The sequence below is a fragment of the Jaculus jaculus genome, chromosome 4, assembly GCF_020740685.1.
Source record: "Jaculus jaculus isolate mJacJac1 chromosome 4, mJacJac1.mat.Y.cur, whole genome shotgun sequence".
NCBI classification, from domain to species: Eukaryota; Metazoa; Chordata; class Mammalia; order Rodentia; family Dipodidae; genus Jaculus; species Jaculus jaculus.
The window spans coordinates 120,235,299-120,254,709 of NC_059105.1; the positions used below are offsets into that span (position 1 = coordinate 120,235,299).

At 40.5% G+C, this 19,411-nt stretch overlaps 1 protein-coding gene across 4 annotated transcripts in view; it reads right to left on the reverse strand.

The window, feature by feature from the left end:
• Positions 1 to 19,411, reverse strand: part of Aff3 (AF4/FMR2 family member 3) — a 588,679-nt gene that overhangs the window by 9,311 nt on the left and 559,957 nt on the right. For all 4 annotated transcript variants that reach the window (XM_045146966.1, XM_045146965.1, XM_045146968.1 and 1 more), the window contains 5 exons: positions 19,154 to 19,290; positions 10,755 to 10,826; positions 8,269 to 8,362; positions 4,873 to 4,922; positions 4,524 to 4,747 (listed from right to left, as the gene is read on the reverse strand). In XM_045146966.1, coding sequence (XP_045002901.1) covers positions 4,524 to 4,747; positions 4,873 to 4,922; positions 8,269 to 8,362; positions 10,755 to 10,826; positions 19,154 to 19,290 — 577 coding nt within the window. The remainder of the gene's footprint in view (positions 1 to 4,523; positions 4,748 to 4,872; positions 4,923 to 8,268; positions 8,363 to 10,754; positions 10,827 to 19,153; positions 19,291 to 19,411) is intronic.

The window sequence follows — 19,411 nt, forward strand, 5'->3', positions numbered from 1 at the left end:
TAACCACTAAGTAACCTCTTTAGCCCCAGTCAGGTAGATATTTTTGGTGACATAAATAATGTGATTCTAAGCTTTTCTGCTAAGGCTGTTTCTCCATAAATTTCCAATAATAAGATGGTTAATTAACCATTTGAAACTAGACTATTTGTTTCTTTGCCAGTGGGTAATAAGATTAATCAATTTGGTATAGTTTCTCTTAATAATCTTATTAAAAAGATGGTTGATTATGGGTCAAGGTGAGATAACTGAAGGAAATTGGAAGGAATCTTTCAATGTTGGACATAGAATGTTTGTTAAAAATGATTTTTTTGAGTAGAACTTAGATCAGAATGTTAACATATGTAGATGAAGTGTGCATATGTAGAAGCGATATAGAAGATCTAAAAAGACCATATGTTGACTAAAATTAATTTCCTTTTATAAGGAACAAAAAGCTAATTATCAGGTTAAACATAGATAAACAACATGCCTAAAGTTAAGGATTTTTCAACTGTTTACAGACTCTTAAGGATGCTCTAAAAGTTTTATATGGGGACACAGACTTAATCTAAATTCAGCTTACATTAGACACAGGTGATGTCTTGTCCTGGGTGGGTTACAAAGCCATAAGCACAGATGTAATTCACATTCTTTGGAGGTCTACTCAGGTTAGACTCAGACAAGACCCTATCACCTTGTGTATTACAAATGGGTAAAATGAATTTCCTAGATAAAAACAAATACATAGTTTCAAAATAAGACAAAAAAATGTCAGGATGCTTAACTCTCTGCTCTGTCATTTCTTTTTGCTCTTGTTTACTCTTATATGCTATTTAAAATCGTGGCAAGCTGTTCTCTGGAGAAAGGGATGTGCCCCCTTTATCTCAGACCCCATACAATTAAGCCATGTGTCCTCCAGATCCTGTCCAGAGACAAAATGGCCAACTGTCTCTGGCAAGGAAAAGGTAGTAACAAGCAGTATATAACTTTGGTTCTCTTTATATTTCCTCTCTTTTGAGCACCTAAGTCACTTCTGTCAGATGAAATTTCAAACTAGATTAAATGGTCAAACAGATAAACTGAGTCAAGATATTTGATTAGTTTCCAAACTCCTTACATAAGACAAACATCAGACTTACCTAAAGTATATATCAGGGTAAAAGCAGATGATAAAATGATAATCAAATAAGTGATCTATCTCTTTCTCAAATGTCAATAAAGGATAGGATCCCTATACTTAAGGTAATAAAACCAGATATTATGTTTAAAATATCCTTTAGTCCCTAGATCATTTGGAAACATTCATAGACTGGTAGGGGGGTCCCATATCTCAGGTCCCCACAGAAAGGAAAGGGGTCCCAGGAACTCCCCCCAGTAGGGCATCTAGTTATGAAGACAGGAGTAAGGGTGGAAATCTTCATATTTGGACTTAGAATTCCAGTGGCAGTCCTTATATGCCATGATGTAAGACAAGTGCAAGGGGTTGGGGGAAAAGTCTGGAGGAACTTGGGCTTGGAAGCTCGCCTTGTAGGATGAGCATGGATATCCTATCTTGGACTTTCATCGCTCCAGGAGGCACACAGACCACACCATATGTCCCCTTTAAAAACAATTATTTTTGTTCATTTTTATTTATTTATTTGAAAGTGACAGAGAAAGAGGCAGATATAGAGAGAGTGAGTGAGAGGGCACGCCAGGGCTTCCAGCCACTGCAAATGAACTCCAGATGCGTGCGCCCCCTTGTGCATCTGGCTAACATGGGTCCTGGAGAATCAAGCCTTGAACCCGGGTCCTTAGGCTTCATAGGCAAGCGCTTAACCGCTAAGCCATTTCTCTATGTGTCCCCTTTTGACTGGGGAGAAAATAGGAAAATTTGGGTTAGGACTCCTGTTGAAAGGAGATTAAAAAACCCTAATTTCAATCAGGTGTGGTATCACATGCCTTTGATCCCAACACCGGAAAGGAAGATCACCATGAGTTTGAGGCCACCCTGAGACTACATAATTCCAGGCCAGCTTGGGGTAGAGCAAGACCCAGATACCTTGGAACAGGAAATTCCTGTTAAAGCTAAATTTTTAATTCAGTCAACACATGATATTCATAAGAAATTACAAAAATTGGTAGCTGAACCAGATATGAACTTAAAACAGTTGCTCCAGGTGACAACTTCTGTTTATTATAATAGGGAAGCTGAGAAAAAAAAATGGACCAGAAAGGGAGATAAAGAAAAAATAAGGATAGTTGTCACCAGGGAGGCAGAGGTAGGAAGATTGCCATGAGTTCAAGGCCACTCTGAGACTACTGAGTGAATTCTAGGTCAGCCTGGGCTAGAGCAAGACCCTACCTTGAGAAACCAAACCAAACCAAACCAAAACAAAAAACCTTCCTTATACTGGGAACCAATGGTGAGTCCTTTCTAACTTGTGCTAGGAGATTATTAAATAATTCCTGAGGAAAAAAATATATCGTACAACCCCTACTGGCACCCAATGGCTCTTTGGTACTAACCTTTGGCCCTGGCTACCTCCAGGACAAATTTAAACAGGTACACACTGAAAAGCTATTATACAAAATATGGTATATTCACCATTATCAAGGTTAAATGTTGTGCATATATTCCTGATCACTCTGCTAATATCTCTTCTGTCTTATACCAGATCAGCCCAGGCCCAGCTGGACTGAGCTGAGGGGTGGGACCCCTCAGCCCTCACTCTCCATATGGGTTCTTTATTCCCTCCATATGGCAAGAGTGCCTTGAACTTTCTTTTACCCTCTTTTTTTTTCCACAGTTTTTGCAAGCCCTCCATGTGAGATTTTGAGCCATGTGGGTGGTTTTCCTTGGCTCTGGGATTCCTTCAATAAATATAATCATTTAATAATAAAACGATATATAGAAAGATGTAGTGAATCATGCTTATAATTCCAGTACTTGGAAGGCTGAGGCAGGAGGATTGACTCGAGTTCAAGGCCAGCTTGCGTTAGTGAGTTCCAGGACTAGATGGGCTATAGAATGAGACCCTGTCTCATAAATAAGCAATGACTTCCTAACAGACAAGCAAATGTAAATAATCTGTACCTGGTGACCTACTCCAATTTCTATTTATATAACTCCTCTTAAGACACAATCAGGAAAATGGACAATGATTTATATAAAAGTAGTTACTGCAAGATTATTTATCACATTAGAAAAAGACTAGAAGTAATCTACATGTCTAACAACAGGAGATGGTGTGAAAACAAAATGCTTTATTATTATATGACCATTATGATAAAATTACAATTAAATAATATGAGGAAATGCCTGATATAGTGTTAAATGACAAAAGACAGTATGTAGACAGATGTGGTGGTACAAGCCATTGATCCCTGCACTTGAGAGGCAGATGTAGGAGGATTGCTGTATTTGAACCCAGCTGAGAATATGGAGTGAATTCCAGGGTAGCTTCGTCTAGAGTGAGATCCTACCTCAGGAAACAACAACAACAACAACAACAATAAAATGGGCTGGAGAGATGGCTTAGTGGTTAAGGCACTTGCCTGCAAAGCCTAAGGACCCAAGTTCAATTCTCCAGGTTCCATGTAAGCCAGATACACAAGGTGGCACATGTGTCTAGAGTTTGTTTACAGTGGCTAGAGGGATGGGTGTGCTCATTCTCTCTCCCCTCACTGTCTGAAATAAAAATAAACTTAAAAAATTTAAAAAAATTTGAAGAAGACAGTATATAAAACTGTATGTTTATATTATTTTGTTATTAGAGTATTAGATTGTTTTGGTACAAAAACTAGAAGAAACATGGGATAACTGTGAAGAGTAGATAGCATCTAAAGATAAGACTACTGATAACTTAAACCTCCATTTTCTCTCGACTTTTCTGTGCTTCACAAATTTATTCATAGTAAGCTTGTATTACTTTTATTATCAGCAAAACAAGCATTATTTTAAAAGTATCACATCTTACTGCTATAGGTAAAACAATCTCCTTTGAGTTGTAAGCAGCTGATTCTGTGTGTTTTGCTTATAGGGACTCTCGCTGACATGGAACTTGCTATGTAGCTCAGGTTGCCTTGAATTCACAGTTCTACTGCCTCAGCTTCCTGAGTGCTGATTACAAGCTTGTCCTACTAAGACTGCTAAGCTGCTTGACACTACAGAGCTAGTAATACTCATCCATATATTTATTATTTCAGAGGCTCAACTGTGCCCTAGGCATAAGGCTAGGACTTATGAGCACAAATTTAATTAATCTGTCCATTCAAGGATCTCACTGTCTAAATGGAAACATATGTGTATACTGTCTGTATCTCTACTTGGATCTGGACCTATGCCTGTAACTCTATCTACACCTGTATGTAACTAGTCCCACATGCTCTTCCACAGCAAGGCTAGAAGTATGGGAAAGTCACAGGGCAACTTGAGTGAGAGTACAGGTCAGAAAGGTTTCCATGGAGGCAGATGCTTGCTCTCTTCCTTTCCCTCCATAAACCATGAAAATCTGAGTGTTGAAGTCCAGGGGCAGATTGACTCCCCAAGCCTGTGCACATACCTCTGTTTTCCTTGGCTAGGTTGTCCGCCATCTCCCAGTAGTCATAGCTGTGGAGGATGCTATTGGTGATGCTCACATGATTGGCCGCCATTTGGTGAATGCGCTGGGGGATGCTGACGATGGTTGACGGGGACAGGGTGTTGGTGCTGGAGAGGCTCCCCTGAGATCCCACGGAGCTGGTGGGAGAGGGGTTGGGAGACATGGGGGATGGGGTTCCAGTGCTCCTGGAAGAGGAGAGGCAGAAAAACCAGAGTGGAGAGGTTGGGAGCAGGCTAGGAGGGGCAGCCCTTCAGTGCACTGGAGCGTCATGCAATGCATGGCTTACTGCTTTTGAGAAAAGTAAACTTACTTTCCACTGGTCCCCCATGGGGATGGGGCTTGGGCAGATTTTGATGAATTCTGTAAGAAAATGAAAATATGGACAGTGAGTGTCACAGGATTAAGGTTAAACAGAGAATAACAGCACATTCTCAGGAGAATGTGGTAGGCATTTCGCTGACATGACAGATCAATGTAGACCCACAGGAATCAGATATGGGGAGTTACACTCACAAGGCGTGTTCCCCTCTAAAGGCTGGTGGGGCAGATGCATGATCTATGGGGACTCAAGATGGGGTAAGATGAAAGGCTCATTTTAAAGCTTTTACAAATTTTAAGGAACTCAATAATAATCTGAAGTGCTTGCTGAATCAAAGGTTATAAATCAGTCTAATTTCTTTCTGAAAAAAGAGCAAGAACTCCTCACCCCACACTGAAGATATCATATATTTAAATTATTTGTAGAAACTGAAGACTGAAGGTGTATATTATCAAATTCTATTGTTTTTACTTATCAAGTTTACAAGTATTTTTCTTAAAGGAAGAAGAGATTGTTTTAAAGATAACAACTAAAATACAGTTCCTTAACAGGATACTAACAATTCTGACCATTTGCACTTCATTATTAGTATTTATTAATTGTAATAATTATTATACATATTCCTTTTTTTTTGTATGTGTGTGGCACTGGGGATTGAACCCAAGACCTATTGTATTCTAGGAAAGTACTTTACCATTAGCCTCCAATTCTAGCCCAATTTATTAGTCTGATTTAAGATATTACATTGGAGGTATTTTAGTAAGCTTTGTAGGTTAGGCACGAGGCTCAGGGGTACAGTACTTGCTAATATATGCAAAGCCCTTGGATTTGATTCTTGGCACTACATTGATGGAGTGGCATCATTTTCATGGAGAGAGTTAACAAGAGAATGTTCATCCTAGGAGAGATATCTTTCCGTTCCTGCCTGAGTGTTATTGCCATGTTTGACCTTTGTGAGACTGATCACTTTTTGTTGGATCCTTAAGAGATGTTCTGGATATGAGAACACTAAAGTGAAAGAGAGAAGAGAGGGGTTTGAGGGTGGCAGAAATAGTCCAAAAAGGCTGTACAAAACACCCTGGTAGGAACAATGAGCTCTTTCTAGAGCCATCCAAATTGTCATTGTAACCTGAAGGGTTCAGCTGCTGAACTTAAAGCTATTCAAAGGGCACCTCCTGGGCACAACATTTTCCTTATGGAAGTTATGTTCTGGAGAGTCACTGCACACCATGGTGACCAGGATTAAGGATAATGGATGGTATAATTGAATATCAGAGTAGATTATAAATGTTTCCATCATAAGAATGGTAAGTATATGAAGATAAAAATGCATTAATTAGTTTGATTTAATCATTTTACAACATATGCATATATCAAAACATTACTCTACACATAATAAATACATACAGTCACAGGTCAATTAAAAATACATTAAAAAATACAGAACTGATGGAGGGTAAATGTCAATGACTTGATTTTTCAGTTGTGTTCCCTACCATTTTGTACACATTTACAGATTGCACCTAAACACTAAGAACTTTCTGTTGTTGTTGTTTGGTTTTTTCGAGATAGGGTCTCACTGTAGCCCAGGCTGACCTGGAACTCACTAAGTAGTCTCAGGGTAGCCTCGAACTCACAGCAATCTTATCTCTGCCTCCCAAGTGCTGGGATTAAAGGTGTGTGCCACCATGCCTGGCTAAACACTAAGAACTTATGCCTTAAAAGGTTTTGTGAGCTTCCTGGGAGTACAGAATTCAGCCTCCTTTATTCAAGCAAGTAATAATTCTCTTTAGTACCAGCTCTTAGGTTCTGATTTTCCTTTTTAAAAATTTTGTTTATTTAACTGTAAGCAGAGAGCCTGAAAAGAGACAGAGAGAATGGGCACACCAGGGCCTTCAGCCACTGCAAACTCCAGATGCATACACCACTTTGTGCATGTGACCTTATATGGGTTCTAGGGAATGGAACCCAGGCTGGCAACTTTGTAGGCAAACACCCTAGCCACTGAGAGATCTCTCTAGCCCAGATTCTGATTTTCTGAAAAGGACTGATTTTGTTGTTGTTTTGTTGACTGTGTAACTCTGGCTTGCCTGGAACTTCCCATGTTGACCATGGTGGCCTCAAACTTGTTGTGATCTTCCTGCCTTTGCCCCCTAAGTGCTGGGATTACAGGCATGTGCCACCACTCCTGATTTTGTAAAGGGAAAGTTCCATACCAGCTTTTGTCATTGTGACACTGATGGTGAATGGGCCAGGAGTATCAGTTATTCTGCATGCACAGTTAGCAAAGAGGTCATGTGCTGTACACAAGCAACACAGCTTGGTCACAGAGACAATATCTGAGAAATGCAGGCTGAGAATAAAGGATTGAAAATGATGGCTGTGGATGTGACAAAGGGGTTGTAGGCACAGTGATGGTATAATTTCATGATTTTATAGATGGACAAGAGGCACAGAAATTTCAGACATTACTGACTTACAATGACATATTAAAAATGAGGGGTTTGAAGCTGGGCGTGGTGGCACATGCCTTTAATCCCAGCACTTGGGAGGCAGAGGTAGGAGGATCACTGTGAGTTCGAGGCCACCCTGAGACTACATAGTGAATTCCAGGTCAGCCTGGGCTAGAGTGAGACCCTACCTTGAAAAACAAAAAACAAAAAACAAAAAAAAGAGGGGGTTTGTATGCATGTATTTATTTTCTGCTTTAAAATTTTTTCCAAGTGAAAATAATTTAATTCTGTGCAATAAAAGTTGCCATGGTTTCAATTCAATCCCTACAGTTCCACATTGTAGCTAGGGTCTATGAGCTCTCACAAGCCATTTCTTATAACTTTGTTTAGTTATATTTTTGGTTCTTCAAGGTAGGTTCTTGCAGTAGCCCAGGCTGACCTGGAACTCACTATGTAGTCTGAAGCTGGCCTTGAACTCATGGTGATCCTCCTATCTCTGCTTCTCAAGTGCTGGAATTAAAGGCATGCACCACCACGCTAGGCCTCTGATAATTTTAAATAGCATCTGTATTAAAAATTAAACCACCTAGTATAAGATAAAACTAAGGGGAAGTGGGTCTAAATGGTTAATTCTAAGATAAGGCACTTCTATATGGATATGGGGAATTTTATCTGTTCTAAAGGTGAATGTTCTAGTATGTTGGAATGAGTAATTGGATATTCTTTGTCTAGAGGCCATAAAAATATGGACAAGAAGGCAGACAAATTAGCTGGGCTCTCCAGGCCCATTTGCTGAGTTTATAGCCAGATATGTTTCATAATTGAGGTTATCTGGAGAACAGAGGTGACCTGGGTTGTACGAGGCTTCTCAAAAGTGCCTCTGCCAGGGAGGTAGACAAACACAGGAGCCATTTGCTCATTTGCTGGACAGTACCTTGAAATAGTCAATGAGTGCTTTTGAATACTTTACAGCATGGTCCCTTTTGAGCCGAAACATCCGCCAGTATAGGAGAGCCAGGCATCTGTAACTGTAGCAGAAAAGGAGAAATGAACCCTCAAGAAGTTTGCCTGTGTTCCTCACAAACGCTTTAAAACAAGCCATGCTATTCCAAGGCACTCAATATTTATATTGCACTCATGCATCTAAAATGTTTCAATAGGTAAGTACGTGTCTATGAGAATTTCACCATCCCTTTGTTCAAATTCCCAAATGGAGCTCCATAAATTTGTTTCACCCTAGATCATTTTACAATAGTTTTAACAGTTCTGTTGGGACAGGGTCTGACGGCTTTCTTTTTCTGCCACCAGAGGGCAGTATCTCTCCACGACAGATGTGAGGGAGCCCCGTACTTTCACTGCTTGCTGAGTGAGCTATTTGGCTTTATAGACAATTGCATCTGCTTTAAAAAAGATTTTATTTTTATTTATTTATTAGAGACAGAGAGAGGGAGAAATAGAGAGTGAGGGTGGGCATTACAGGGTCTCTAGCTACTGCAAAAGAACTCCAGATGCATGTGCCACCATGTGTATCTGGCTTGTGTTGGACCTAGAGAATCAAACCTGGGTCCTTAGGTTTTGCAGGCATACACCTTAACTGCTAAGCCATCTCTCCAGCCCTGAGTCTGCTTTTATTTCCTCTCTTTGTTACCATGTTACTAGGCTATAATTAGTTCAAACACAGGAGTGCATTGTAAACAATAGAAACAGCATATTGAGACTAGTTACATTTGATTATTTTCTACAATATTTCTATACTCATGTATACATTGGTATTCTAATATAATACTAATTAATCATCATTAACTTATTAATACAATCATGGTACTTCTAAAATTAAAAGGACACAGGCAGAATTTCTTTAGACTAATTCTCTCCTTGGTGCTCTTGACTCATAATTGTTTGTTGAGATGTGATACTAACATGCTAGAACTATATCAACATGCCAAATACAATTTAATGTGCCCTCTTTTTTTTATTTTCCAAGGTAGGGTCTTACTCTAGCCCAGGCTGAACTGGAATTCACAATGTAGTCTCAGGCTGGCCTTGAACTCATAGCAATCCTCCTACCTCTGCTTCCTCAGTGCTGGGAATAAAGGCGTGTGCCACCATGCCCAGCTAATGTTGCCCTCTTAACACTCCAAACTCCAGATGATGAGTTTCTAGGAAACAACCTGGGAGTCTCTTTCCTCTACGGCTGTTAGGTTTTCTGAGACTCCATTGATTCTCTAACTCACAGATTAGATCTACAGTAGAATGAGCCTTCAGAAAGCAAACAGTCTGAGCCAGGAGTGGTGGTGCACACCATCAGCTATAGGACTCAGGGGGATCACCATGAGTTCACGGCCAGCCTGTGCTACAGAGTGAGGGCCTTGTCAATCTGGGCTAGTGTGAGATCCTACCTCAAAAAAAAAAAAAAAACTCTCCCCCCAAACCAAAAATAAAAAAAAACATTTTGGATCCCTTCGGCAGAAAGAACTAACAAAGAGGTACCATGTGATATGGGGAGTGGGGTGAGATATCCTGAGGAAATGCCATGGGGAAAGTGGATATGATTATCATCACTGTAACACCTAGTGCAGAAAGATCAATTTTATATTGACTAGTATTTAAAACAAGTGATTTTGTTATCAAAGTATAATGAGCGAGCTGCTCCTCAGTTTAGTGTTTTGAGAACTTTGTGTGCGTGGCATGCATTGCATGTGTATATGCATGTTTGTATGCATGGGCCCATGTACACATGCATATGTGTACATGTGGAGGTTATAGAATAGCTGCAAGTGTCATCCTGAGGAATGCCACTCACCTCTTTTAAGACAGACTCCAAGGGCCTGAAGCTCACCAATTAGGCTAGACTGTGGCCAATAAGCCACCAAGAGTCTTCTATCTCTGCCCTCCCAGCATTGGGATTCCAAGTGTATACCACTATCATGCCTGATAGCTTATGTGGGAACTGTTGATTGAATGTAGATCCTCATGCTTTTACTGAGTGAGCTGTCTCTCAAGTACCTGTATTGAGAACTTTAATGATCACTGGCATCCATTCATACTAATTGGCAGGTAAAGTTCAAAATTTATTTTGACTGTCTCTAAAGTGTTAAACTCAGGATAAGTTTCACTCAGCACAATGCATATTCAAATGACTGAGATTCTATGATTTTAAAACACAAGCATACATACAGGAAAAAAGAAAAACAACCCCAAACTAAAAACTATCCTTATAGAATTGACCTGTCAGTTTCTAGTCATTGTGAACTCAGTTCACACATGGCATAGCAGCAAAAGCAATCTGTCCATGGCCATTAGAGAGGCATGGGGCTTTGAAAGTTAGAAATACCAGGAAGACATGCTGTATCTTAGCACTGGGTGTACAGTGCTACCCAGATGCTGGGGATACTGTCCAGAGTTGGATGAGACACTCACCATAATGCGGCAAGCTGTTTGTCCTCTGGTGTGGCGTTAGGGCCTGAGTGGGTTTTTAATCTCATAGCATACCTGAAAGAAAGCAAAAGAATTAATACAATGCTTTCTGATTGCCAACAATGTTTTTTCTATGGTGGCACTTCTCTCTGTTCAATTCGGGTTTTCACATGCTGTTGGCAATTCTTTCTTAAAAGCTAGCTGGTGCTGCTCCATTTTCCCCAAGTGCTATGATACTGTGATGACCAGAACAACATGACCCTTATGATGCCTTGCTATATTCTGCTTTTTAACAAGTTCAAATGCTATAGTACAAATTGTTGGGAGGAATACAAGTTCAACTATTCTAGTATATGGTAAGATGTCCACTTTTCCAAAGTTTGATTTATGGCTGAGTTGCTGACAGAAGGAGGCAAAGTGCAACCTTTCTGGAGAGTTTTCACCTGTGGGGCTCTGAGGGATGCGTAATTTACCCTTTACCTATATTATGTAGCTCTGACTTTGATGGAACTGTAAGTTTCCTGCATATATATATATATATATATATATATATATATATATATATATATATATTATTCTGAACATGATGCTTAACTTTATTCAGTCAATGAAAGAAGAGTATGCCTAAAATAAGGTCATTGTTTACAACATAAAATGGACCTGGGGAGATTGCTCAATGGTTAAGGGTGCTTGCTACCTGCATATATTTTTTAATCTATGTCTTCAGAATCTCTGAGAGAGCTGAAGCAGTGTGTGCAATGGTCAGAGGTTAAAATTCCAGATCAGCTGTGATAGTTTAGATAAGTGTACTAATATCTTTAAGCTTCCATTTCCTTATCTCTAAAATAAGACTAATACTGCAGACAGAACTTCTTGTAGAGATTAGCCTAGGTAGTTTTGTAAAGCTCTAGGTATGGAAAGCTGGCTTGCTGAGAACTGTTCAAGGAACAGTAACATTACTATCCCACTCATCTGAGCAATGTGTAGGTTTCTGAGTGCATCCCTCTTCAGAGTTTTCACAGTGCTTGTATGATATTATACTCTGTTGATATCAACATTTACCAACGAGTAAATTAACTTTTAAGTAACAGTATCTTGAGTACCAGATGGTGGTCTAGGTTTGTTTCAATTGTCAAATATGATTTATAAAACCGATGAAGAGGAGAGTTTATTGTGTACGTCTATAAGTCTTTCTTTCTTGATGCTCTAAGATTCTTTTTATCATTTCCTTTAAGGAAGTTCCTTCAGTCTTTACATGGATTAGACAGAAACAAATACTCAGTTTTCCTTAGCCTGAGAATGTGTTACTTTTCACACCTAAAGAATAGTTCCACTCACTCTAGAAGCCACAGTTTGACAGTTTCTTATCTTATTCTGCTCCCTCCCTGTGGGCCTCAGAGGAACCTTAAGCTGTCCTTTGAATTGGTGCCACCTACCTGAGCCTTTTTTCTGGCTGCTTTCAGGACTTTCCCTTTGTCTTTGGGTCTCAGGAATGTGATTATTATGATGGGCCTTGGACTTTTTTTTTTGGTTTTCTGTGGTAGTCTTACTTTTAGCTCAGGCTGACCTAGAATTCACTATGTAGTCTCAGGCTGACCTTGAACTCATGGCAATTCTCCCACCTCCGCCTCCTGAGTGCTGGGATTAAAGGCGTGTGCCACCACGCCCTGTGGGTTTTGGCATTTCTTTAGGTTTATTCTACTCAGGATTTTGTTAGCCTTTTCAACCTGTCTTTAAGAAGCTGGGAAACTTTCAGCCATGTCTTCAATTACTCTTCCTGTCCTCCCTTTTTCTCTCCTTCTGGGGCTCCAATGATACACATGTTGCATCATTAGCTATTGTGTTTATTGCGGTTTGAATGTGCCCCATTACCACATATGTGTCAGACACTTAGCTCTCAACATGGCACTGTTCAGTGGTGGGGATGTTAAGGTGGTTTTGCCCTTTATGAATGGATTAATGCTGGCATCATGGGTGCTATTTTGTGTGTGGGATTAATTTAAGAAGTGTAAGTCTGAACCGATTTCCCTTCTGTCCCATGTGTGTTCATTCAGTTTTCCTATGTGTTATGTCCCAGCACCAAGGCTATCAGCAGGAGGCTGGCACCAAGTTCCTGGACTTTCTGCCTCTAGAATTGTGAACCAAATAACTTGTTACTGCCAATCACTTATTAAATTAGACTAAAATAGTACTCAAGGTTTTATTAATTTCTTATTTATTTATTTGAGAGAGAGAGAGAAAGAGAGAAAGAGAGAAAGAGAGAGAGACAGAGACAGAGAACGGAACTGGGCACAACAGGGCCTTTAGCCACTGCAAACAAGCTCCAGATGCATGTACTACCATGTGTATCTGGCTTTATGTGGGTCCTGAGGTATCAAACCTGGATCCTTAGGCTTTGCAGACAAAAGCTTTAACCACTGAGCAGTCTCTCTAGCTCCTCTACTATTTTCTTAAGACTATTTTTCTGTGTTTCTCAGACCAGTAGATTCTACTTTCTATCCCCTAGTTCACTGATTCAATTATTTACCTCCACTGAACTCATTCACTGACTTTTTTGTTTTTATTATCTTACTATTTTCTTTTTTGCTGTGTATGTCTAGCATGTTTTGGTGTATGCAATGTGTGCAGAAGCATATGGCCTCTGTACATGTGTGTGGAGACTACAAGAAGCCATCCTCCCCTTATTACTCTCCTGCATTACTTCACTGAATTGACAGCTCATCGTTTTTTGGATAGATGGTTGACCAGAGAGGCCCAGTGAACCTCCTGTCTCCACTTCCCTCAGTGCTGGGGTGTCAGGCATTCAGATCCAGGCCTGTTTTTTTTTTTTATTTTTTTTTTTGAGGCAGAGTCTCTCTCACTCTCGCCCAGGCTGACCTGTAACTCACTCTGGCTGGACTAGAATTCAGTGATCCTTTCTACCTCTGCCTCCCCAGTGCTAGGATTAATGGCATGTGACACCACTCCCATGGATGTTGGGGATTGACTCGAGTTCTCATGCTTGCATAGCAAGCACTTTTGCCCATTGAACTAACTCCACAGCTCCATGTTTCCATTTTTTCTTCTGCTTCTTCTCCATCATTATCATCATCCTTTGTTTGCTTTTCTTTTGAAGCAGGGTCTCACCTTAGCCCAGGCTTACCTGGAACTCAATCTGTAATCCAGGTTGGCCTTGAATTTACAGTGATCCTCCTATCTTAGCCTTCCACCAAGCCAAGCGCCATATCTTATTTATTTATTTTTACAATTTCCCTTTGGTTTTTGAAGTAAATTTTCATTTCTTTGATGAGTTTTTGCAAGAACTCTGAATTTTTTTCTTTATATTCATGTGTGTGTGACATGTGTGGTGTATACATGTGTACACACATATGTGTACCCCATGTGCATGCATGTATGTAAGGGCCAGAGAAGAATATCAGCTGTTCTCTTATTGCTCATCTGCATATTATCTTGAGACAGGGTCTCTCTTTCAACCCATATCTGCTATCCATCAGCAAGCCCTGACTGTAAATTGGGGTTCTAGACATGTAAGGCCACACTCACTATTTTTTTTTGAGGCAGGGTCTCACTGTAGCCCAGGCTGACCTGGAATTAACTCTGCAGTCTCAGGGTGGCCTCGAACTCATGGCAAGCCTCCTACCTCTGCCTCCCAAGCGCTGTGATTAAAGGTGTGCACCACTATGCCCAGCCACACTCACTATTTTTAAACATAGGATCTAGGGAATCAAACTTGGCTTATGGTCCAAGAGACTCTCATGCTTAAGTGGCAAGGGCTCTTAACTGCTGAGCCCTCTCCCCAGTCCTATAATTATTTGTATAATTAATTGGAGTATTTTTATCATTGTCAATATTTGTGTCAGCTGATCATCTGTTTTCACTCCCCCTGTAATTTTCCTGGTTTGTGGTATGAGTGAGCTCCTATGGTATCCTGTACATGGTGGCTGTTGGACTGGGAGAATCTGGGTCCTACATAAATCTCTTAGCACAGTAGACATTCACCCAGGTTAGGTTTGGCTTACTGTGGGGGCTGTAGTTCTAAGAATGGAATTTTTTAAATATTTAAATTAAATTCACTTATTTATTTGAAATGGAGAGAGGGAGAGAAAAAGATGGGGGCGGGGAAATGGGCACACCAGGGCCTCTAGCCACTGCAAATGAATTCCAGACTCATGCACCACCTTGTGTATCTTGAGTGGGACCTGGAGGATTGAACCTGGGTCTTTAGGCTTTGCAGGAAAGTGCCTTAACCACTAAGCCATCTCTCTAGCCCTATGAACTGAATTTTTGAGCTTTCCTGGTAGCATTTAGATCTGCTCAGTTGACATGGCACTCCTGGGGCTCCAGCTGGTCCTTGGTGGTGCTGCCTGAGGTGAGGTGATGTGGGAGGCATAGCTCCTGAGCTGGATTCCTTAGTGGCAGGGCTCCACTGTTCATAATTCTTTACCCTCTGGAGCCCCTAGACAGAAAGGAATCCTATCTCTGTGGAGGGATTTCCCTTGTTCAGGTTCTTGGCTTTACTGTGTTCCTTTGTGGAAATTAGAGTGCCAGATTTAGCAGGCAAGGCACAGAACTAAGTGGTAAAATAACACTACTTTTACAAAATCCATAGACCTATGGTTTTATTTTTCTTATTGAATCTTTTAAAAAATATTTTATTTTATTTATTTGAGAGAGAGAGAGAAAATAGGCACACCAGGGCCTCTAGCCACTCTAAACTCCAGATGCATGAGTCATCTTGTGCAACTGGCTTACATGGGTACTGGGGAATTGAACCTGGGTTCTTAGGCTTCACATGAAATGCTTTAACTGGTACATCATCTCTCCAGCCTGATGAATGTTTATAACTAAGTATTTATGGGGAACAACTTGATCTTTTGATACATTGATATATTGATCAAGTTAGGGTATCATCAAGTTTGTATTTGTGGAGAGAATGGTCAAAAACCTCTCTTGAAGTAATTCTGAAGAATTTCTTTTCTTTTCTTTTCTTTCTTTCTTTATTTTTTTGGTTTTTTGAGGTAGGGTCTCACTCTGGCCCAGGCTGACCTGGAATTAACTATGTAGTCTCAGGGTGGCCTTGAACTTACAGCGATCCTCCTACCTCTGTCCCCTAAGTGCTGGGACTAAAGGCTTGTGCCACCACACCCGGCTCTGAAGAATTTCTTATTGTTAACCCCGTAGGTCTGACAATCTCTGTTTTCTGAGTAGCTGAAGGGATGCTGTTTATTCTGAACCCTCTACAAGATGGACTGTGCCTCCACTGGGGCAAGGTGGTTTGCATCAGTGAGCTTAGCTTGTGAGGCACCTGCACCCTAGCTGTGACTGATGGGCAGCAGGCTTTTATGTTATGATTTGCTAATTTTAAAGTGTGAATACCTTTAAGCAGGCCAGGACAGTGCAACACCCCTCAGGCCCTATAGCTTTCTCACTCGGCCACTCCTCAAATATTTATTGAGCACATGCTATGTGCCAGGACCTGCTGTAGAACTGGGAACGCATCAGTACACAGATTAGACAAAATCATCACCACCACAACATCCCTGTGCTCAAAGCAGTTATACTCCAGGACATCTTTCTGCTTTGCGTCCATCCAGCCTCACCTCCTTCCTTCTCAGGCTATGTACTGAGGAAGGAATGTGAGGATCAACAGTCTCTGACAGTGTTTTCAATAGTTTTTTTTTTTTTTTTTTACTCTGTTTTCTCTTGGGTTGACAATTCTGTGGCACCTAAGAAGATAGTACAAGACAAGAGGTAGCTTAGTAGTTAATGGCATTTCTTGCAAAGCCTGATATCTGAGGTTTGAGTCCCCAATGCCCATGTAAAGCCAGAAGCACAGAGTGATGCATATGTCTGGAGAATGTTTGCAATGGCAGGAGGCCCTGGCATATTCATACCCTCTCTCTCTGTCTGCCTCTTTCACTGTCTCTGTCAAAAAACAAATTTTTAAAATTTTTAAAAAGGAAGAAAATAGCACAAAAGAGCCATGGGTACATTTCGTAGGAATATTTTAATGGGGAAATGACAGGGAAGGTTTGACCTTCACAGCTCATTTGAGACATGCTGTTTGAAAGTGCTGTGTTCTTGCATGTCAGGCCAAGAGCTTCAAGTGTGAGAAAGGAGAAGGAGAATGGAGGAAAATGCCAAGAAGCTGCTTTGGGCCAGATAAGACTATGACCCAAGATGACTGGAAATCTCCCACAAGTAATTGTGGGATATGGTTAAAACAAAACCAAACCCCTAAATTTAGGCTGCATAGAATCTCAGGATCATAAACGTCTGTTCAAGTGAGGTTTTGTTTCATGCCATGTGTTTCATCCAATATTAAACTGGCTAAAAACATAAGCCATATTACAGAGGTCCTCAGTAAGGCTAATGGATAAAATCTCCTAATGACTCATCAGAAATCTGTTCAGGCTGTGTCTTTCCAGGTGTCCACTCAGGAAGTTAAGTGTTGCCTCCTGAGCGCCCCCAGTGGCGTGCAGGGCAGGCACCTGGCTCTATTCATGTCCTGTGCCTTAATCCAGGTTGGGGTTTAGGTGCGATGCTTAGACCAGAACAGTGTGGACAGTGTCTAAGATGGCCTGTTATAGAATGGTGGCTCCTTCCATAAACTCTCCAGAATCTCCTTTTTTTTATATTAAGTAGTCATGAGTCATTTACTGATGAGGTTGAGATTTAAATTACAGTGACCAACCCCCTCATTAACCAAGGCGTCCTACACTTTCAGTCACCTACAGTCAGTTAAGATGAGTGTCTTGACCATAAGAAAAGTCCACATCATTTTTTTTTTTTTTTTTTTTGGTTTTTGGAGGTAGGGTCTCACTCTAGCCCAGGCTGACCTGGAATTCACTATGTAGTCTCAGGGTGGCCTCGAACTCATGGTGATCCTCCTACCTCTGCCTCCTGAGTGCTGGGATTAAAGGCGTACACCACCATGCCCAGCTCACATAAGTTTTTATTAGGTAGAGTGTAGTTCTCTTTTGTTATTGTGATTCTCTTAATGCATCTACTTTATAAAGTAAATGTTATCATATGCATACAAAAACAGCACATAGAAGTGGTCTTAGGCATCTACTAGGGGTTTGGAATATATTTCTTTAAAATAGGGAGAGCTACTATATACTAACCTGAATCACATTTTTCTTTCTTTGTCCTTCTCTCCCCTTTATTCTCCCTAGCCTCTGGTAATGGCTATTCCAAACCTTTTTTAACTGAAAATTTCAGGTTAGGATACAAAGTAATGGATTTCATCATGGCATCTTCTTATGTTTAAATTAGATTTCTGTGTGAACATCTTTAAAAAATTCCACATATGGGGCTGGAGGAATGGCTTAGTAGTCAAGGTACTTGCCTGCCAAGCCAAAGGACCCAGGTTCAATTCCCCAGGACCCACATAAGCCAGATGAAGAAGGTCGTGCCTGTGTCTGGACTTTGTTTGCAGTGGCTAGAGGACCTGGCACTCTCATATTCTCTCTCTCTCTCAAATAAATAAATAAAAATAAAAAATATTTAAAAAATTACAGATTTGTGTAAGATCATGTAGCACTTTCCTTTCTGTGCCTGACTTATTTCACTTTACAGAATGGTCTCCAATTTATTCATGTGAGAATTAACTGTGGTTTTGATTTCCCTGTTGATTACAGATATTGACTATTTTCATATAGCTATTATTGTACATTTATATGTTTTCTTCAGAGAAATGTCTATTTAGGTATACTGCCCATTTTGAAATCAGGTTATTATTATATTTTTCTTACCATTTTTGAGAAGTAGAACAAATGAAGGAATAATAAATTAATAAACCATGTGCTGGGGATAGAACCCAGGACCTTGTGCATGCTAGGCAACTGCTCTACCACTGAGTGCATCCTCTACCCCAGAGTATGCTCTCTCTCTGCTATTGAGGGTTTTTTTTTTTTTTTTTTTTTTTTCCTGAGGTAGGGTCTAGCTCTAGCTCAGAGCTGACCTGGAATTCACTCTCTAGTCTCAGGGTGGCCTTGAACTCATGGTGATCCTCCTACCTCTGCCTCCTGAGTACTGGGATTAAAGGCATGTGCCACCATGCCTAGCTTGCTATTGAGTTTTTTTTTCTTTTTCCCCCCAAACAGTTTAAAGGTGAAATGAGTTTAAAATCGCAAATTTGCCACTTCCTAGTTGAGGCATGCAGGTGTACAGCTCCCTCTGATGCAGCCTGGGAGGACTGTGTACCGGAGTCATCCTACCTCGTGCATATGCCAGGCAGACAGTTATGCAAAAAACTGTAAAGTACCCTTTTCACTTTCAGAGGTCATTATTGGTTCCCAACGCTGGTAGTGTAGGCTGACCTTTACCCATATTCCCAGTACTTAGGCATACCCTTTCCTGTTTCCCTCCCTGAGTCCTTACCTGTAAACTCAGCTTACCTGATGAGATCCACTGTCTCCGAGTACATGGTGTAAGGAGATTTGGATTCCATTGGGCCTTGTTCCATGGCGTTCCCACACTCGATAAATGACAAGGCTGCTTCAGCATAATTCAAGGCCTTCCCAAACTTTTCCACCTGGCCATCAGAATTAACAGTTTTCCTTAATAAGAGTTTTAAAAATGGCATTGCTACATAAATTTATATACTATAGGACACCCAACTTTTAAGTTCAAAAAAACCTATGAATGGAACCGAG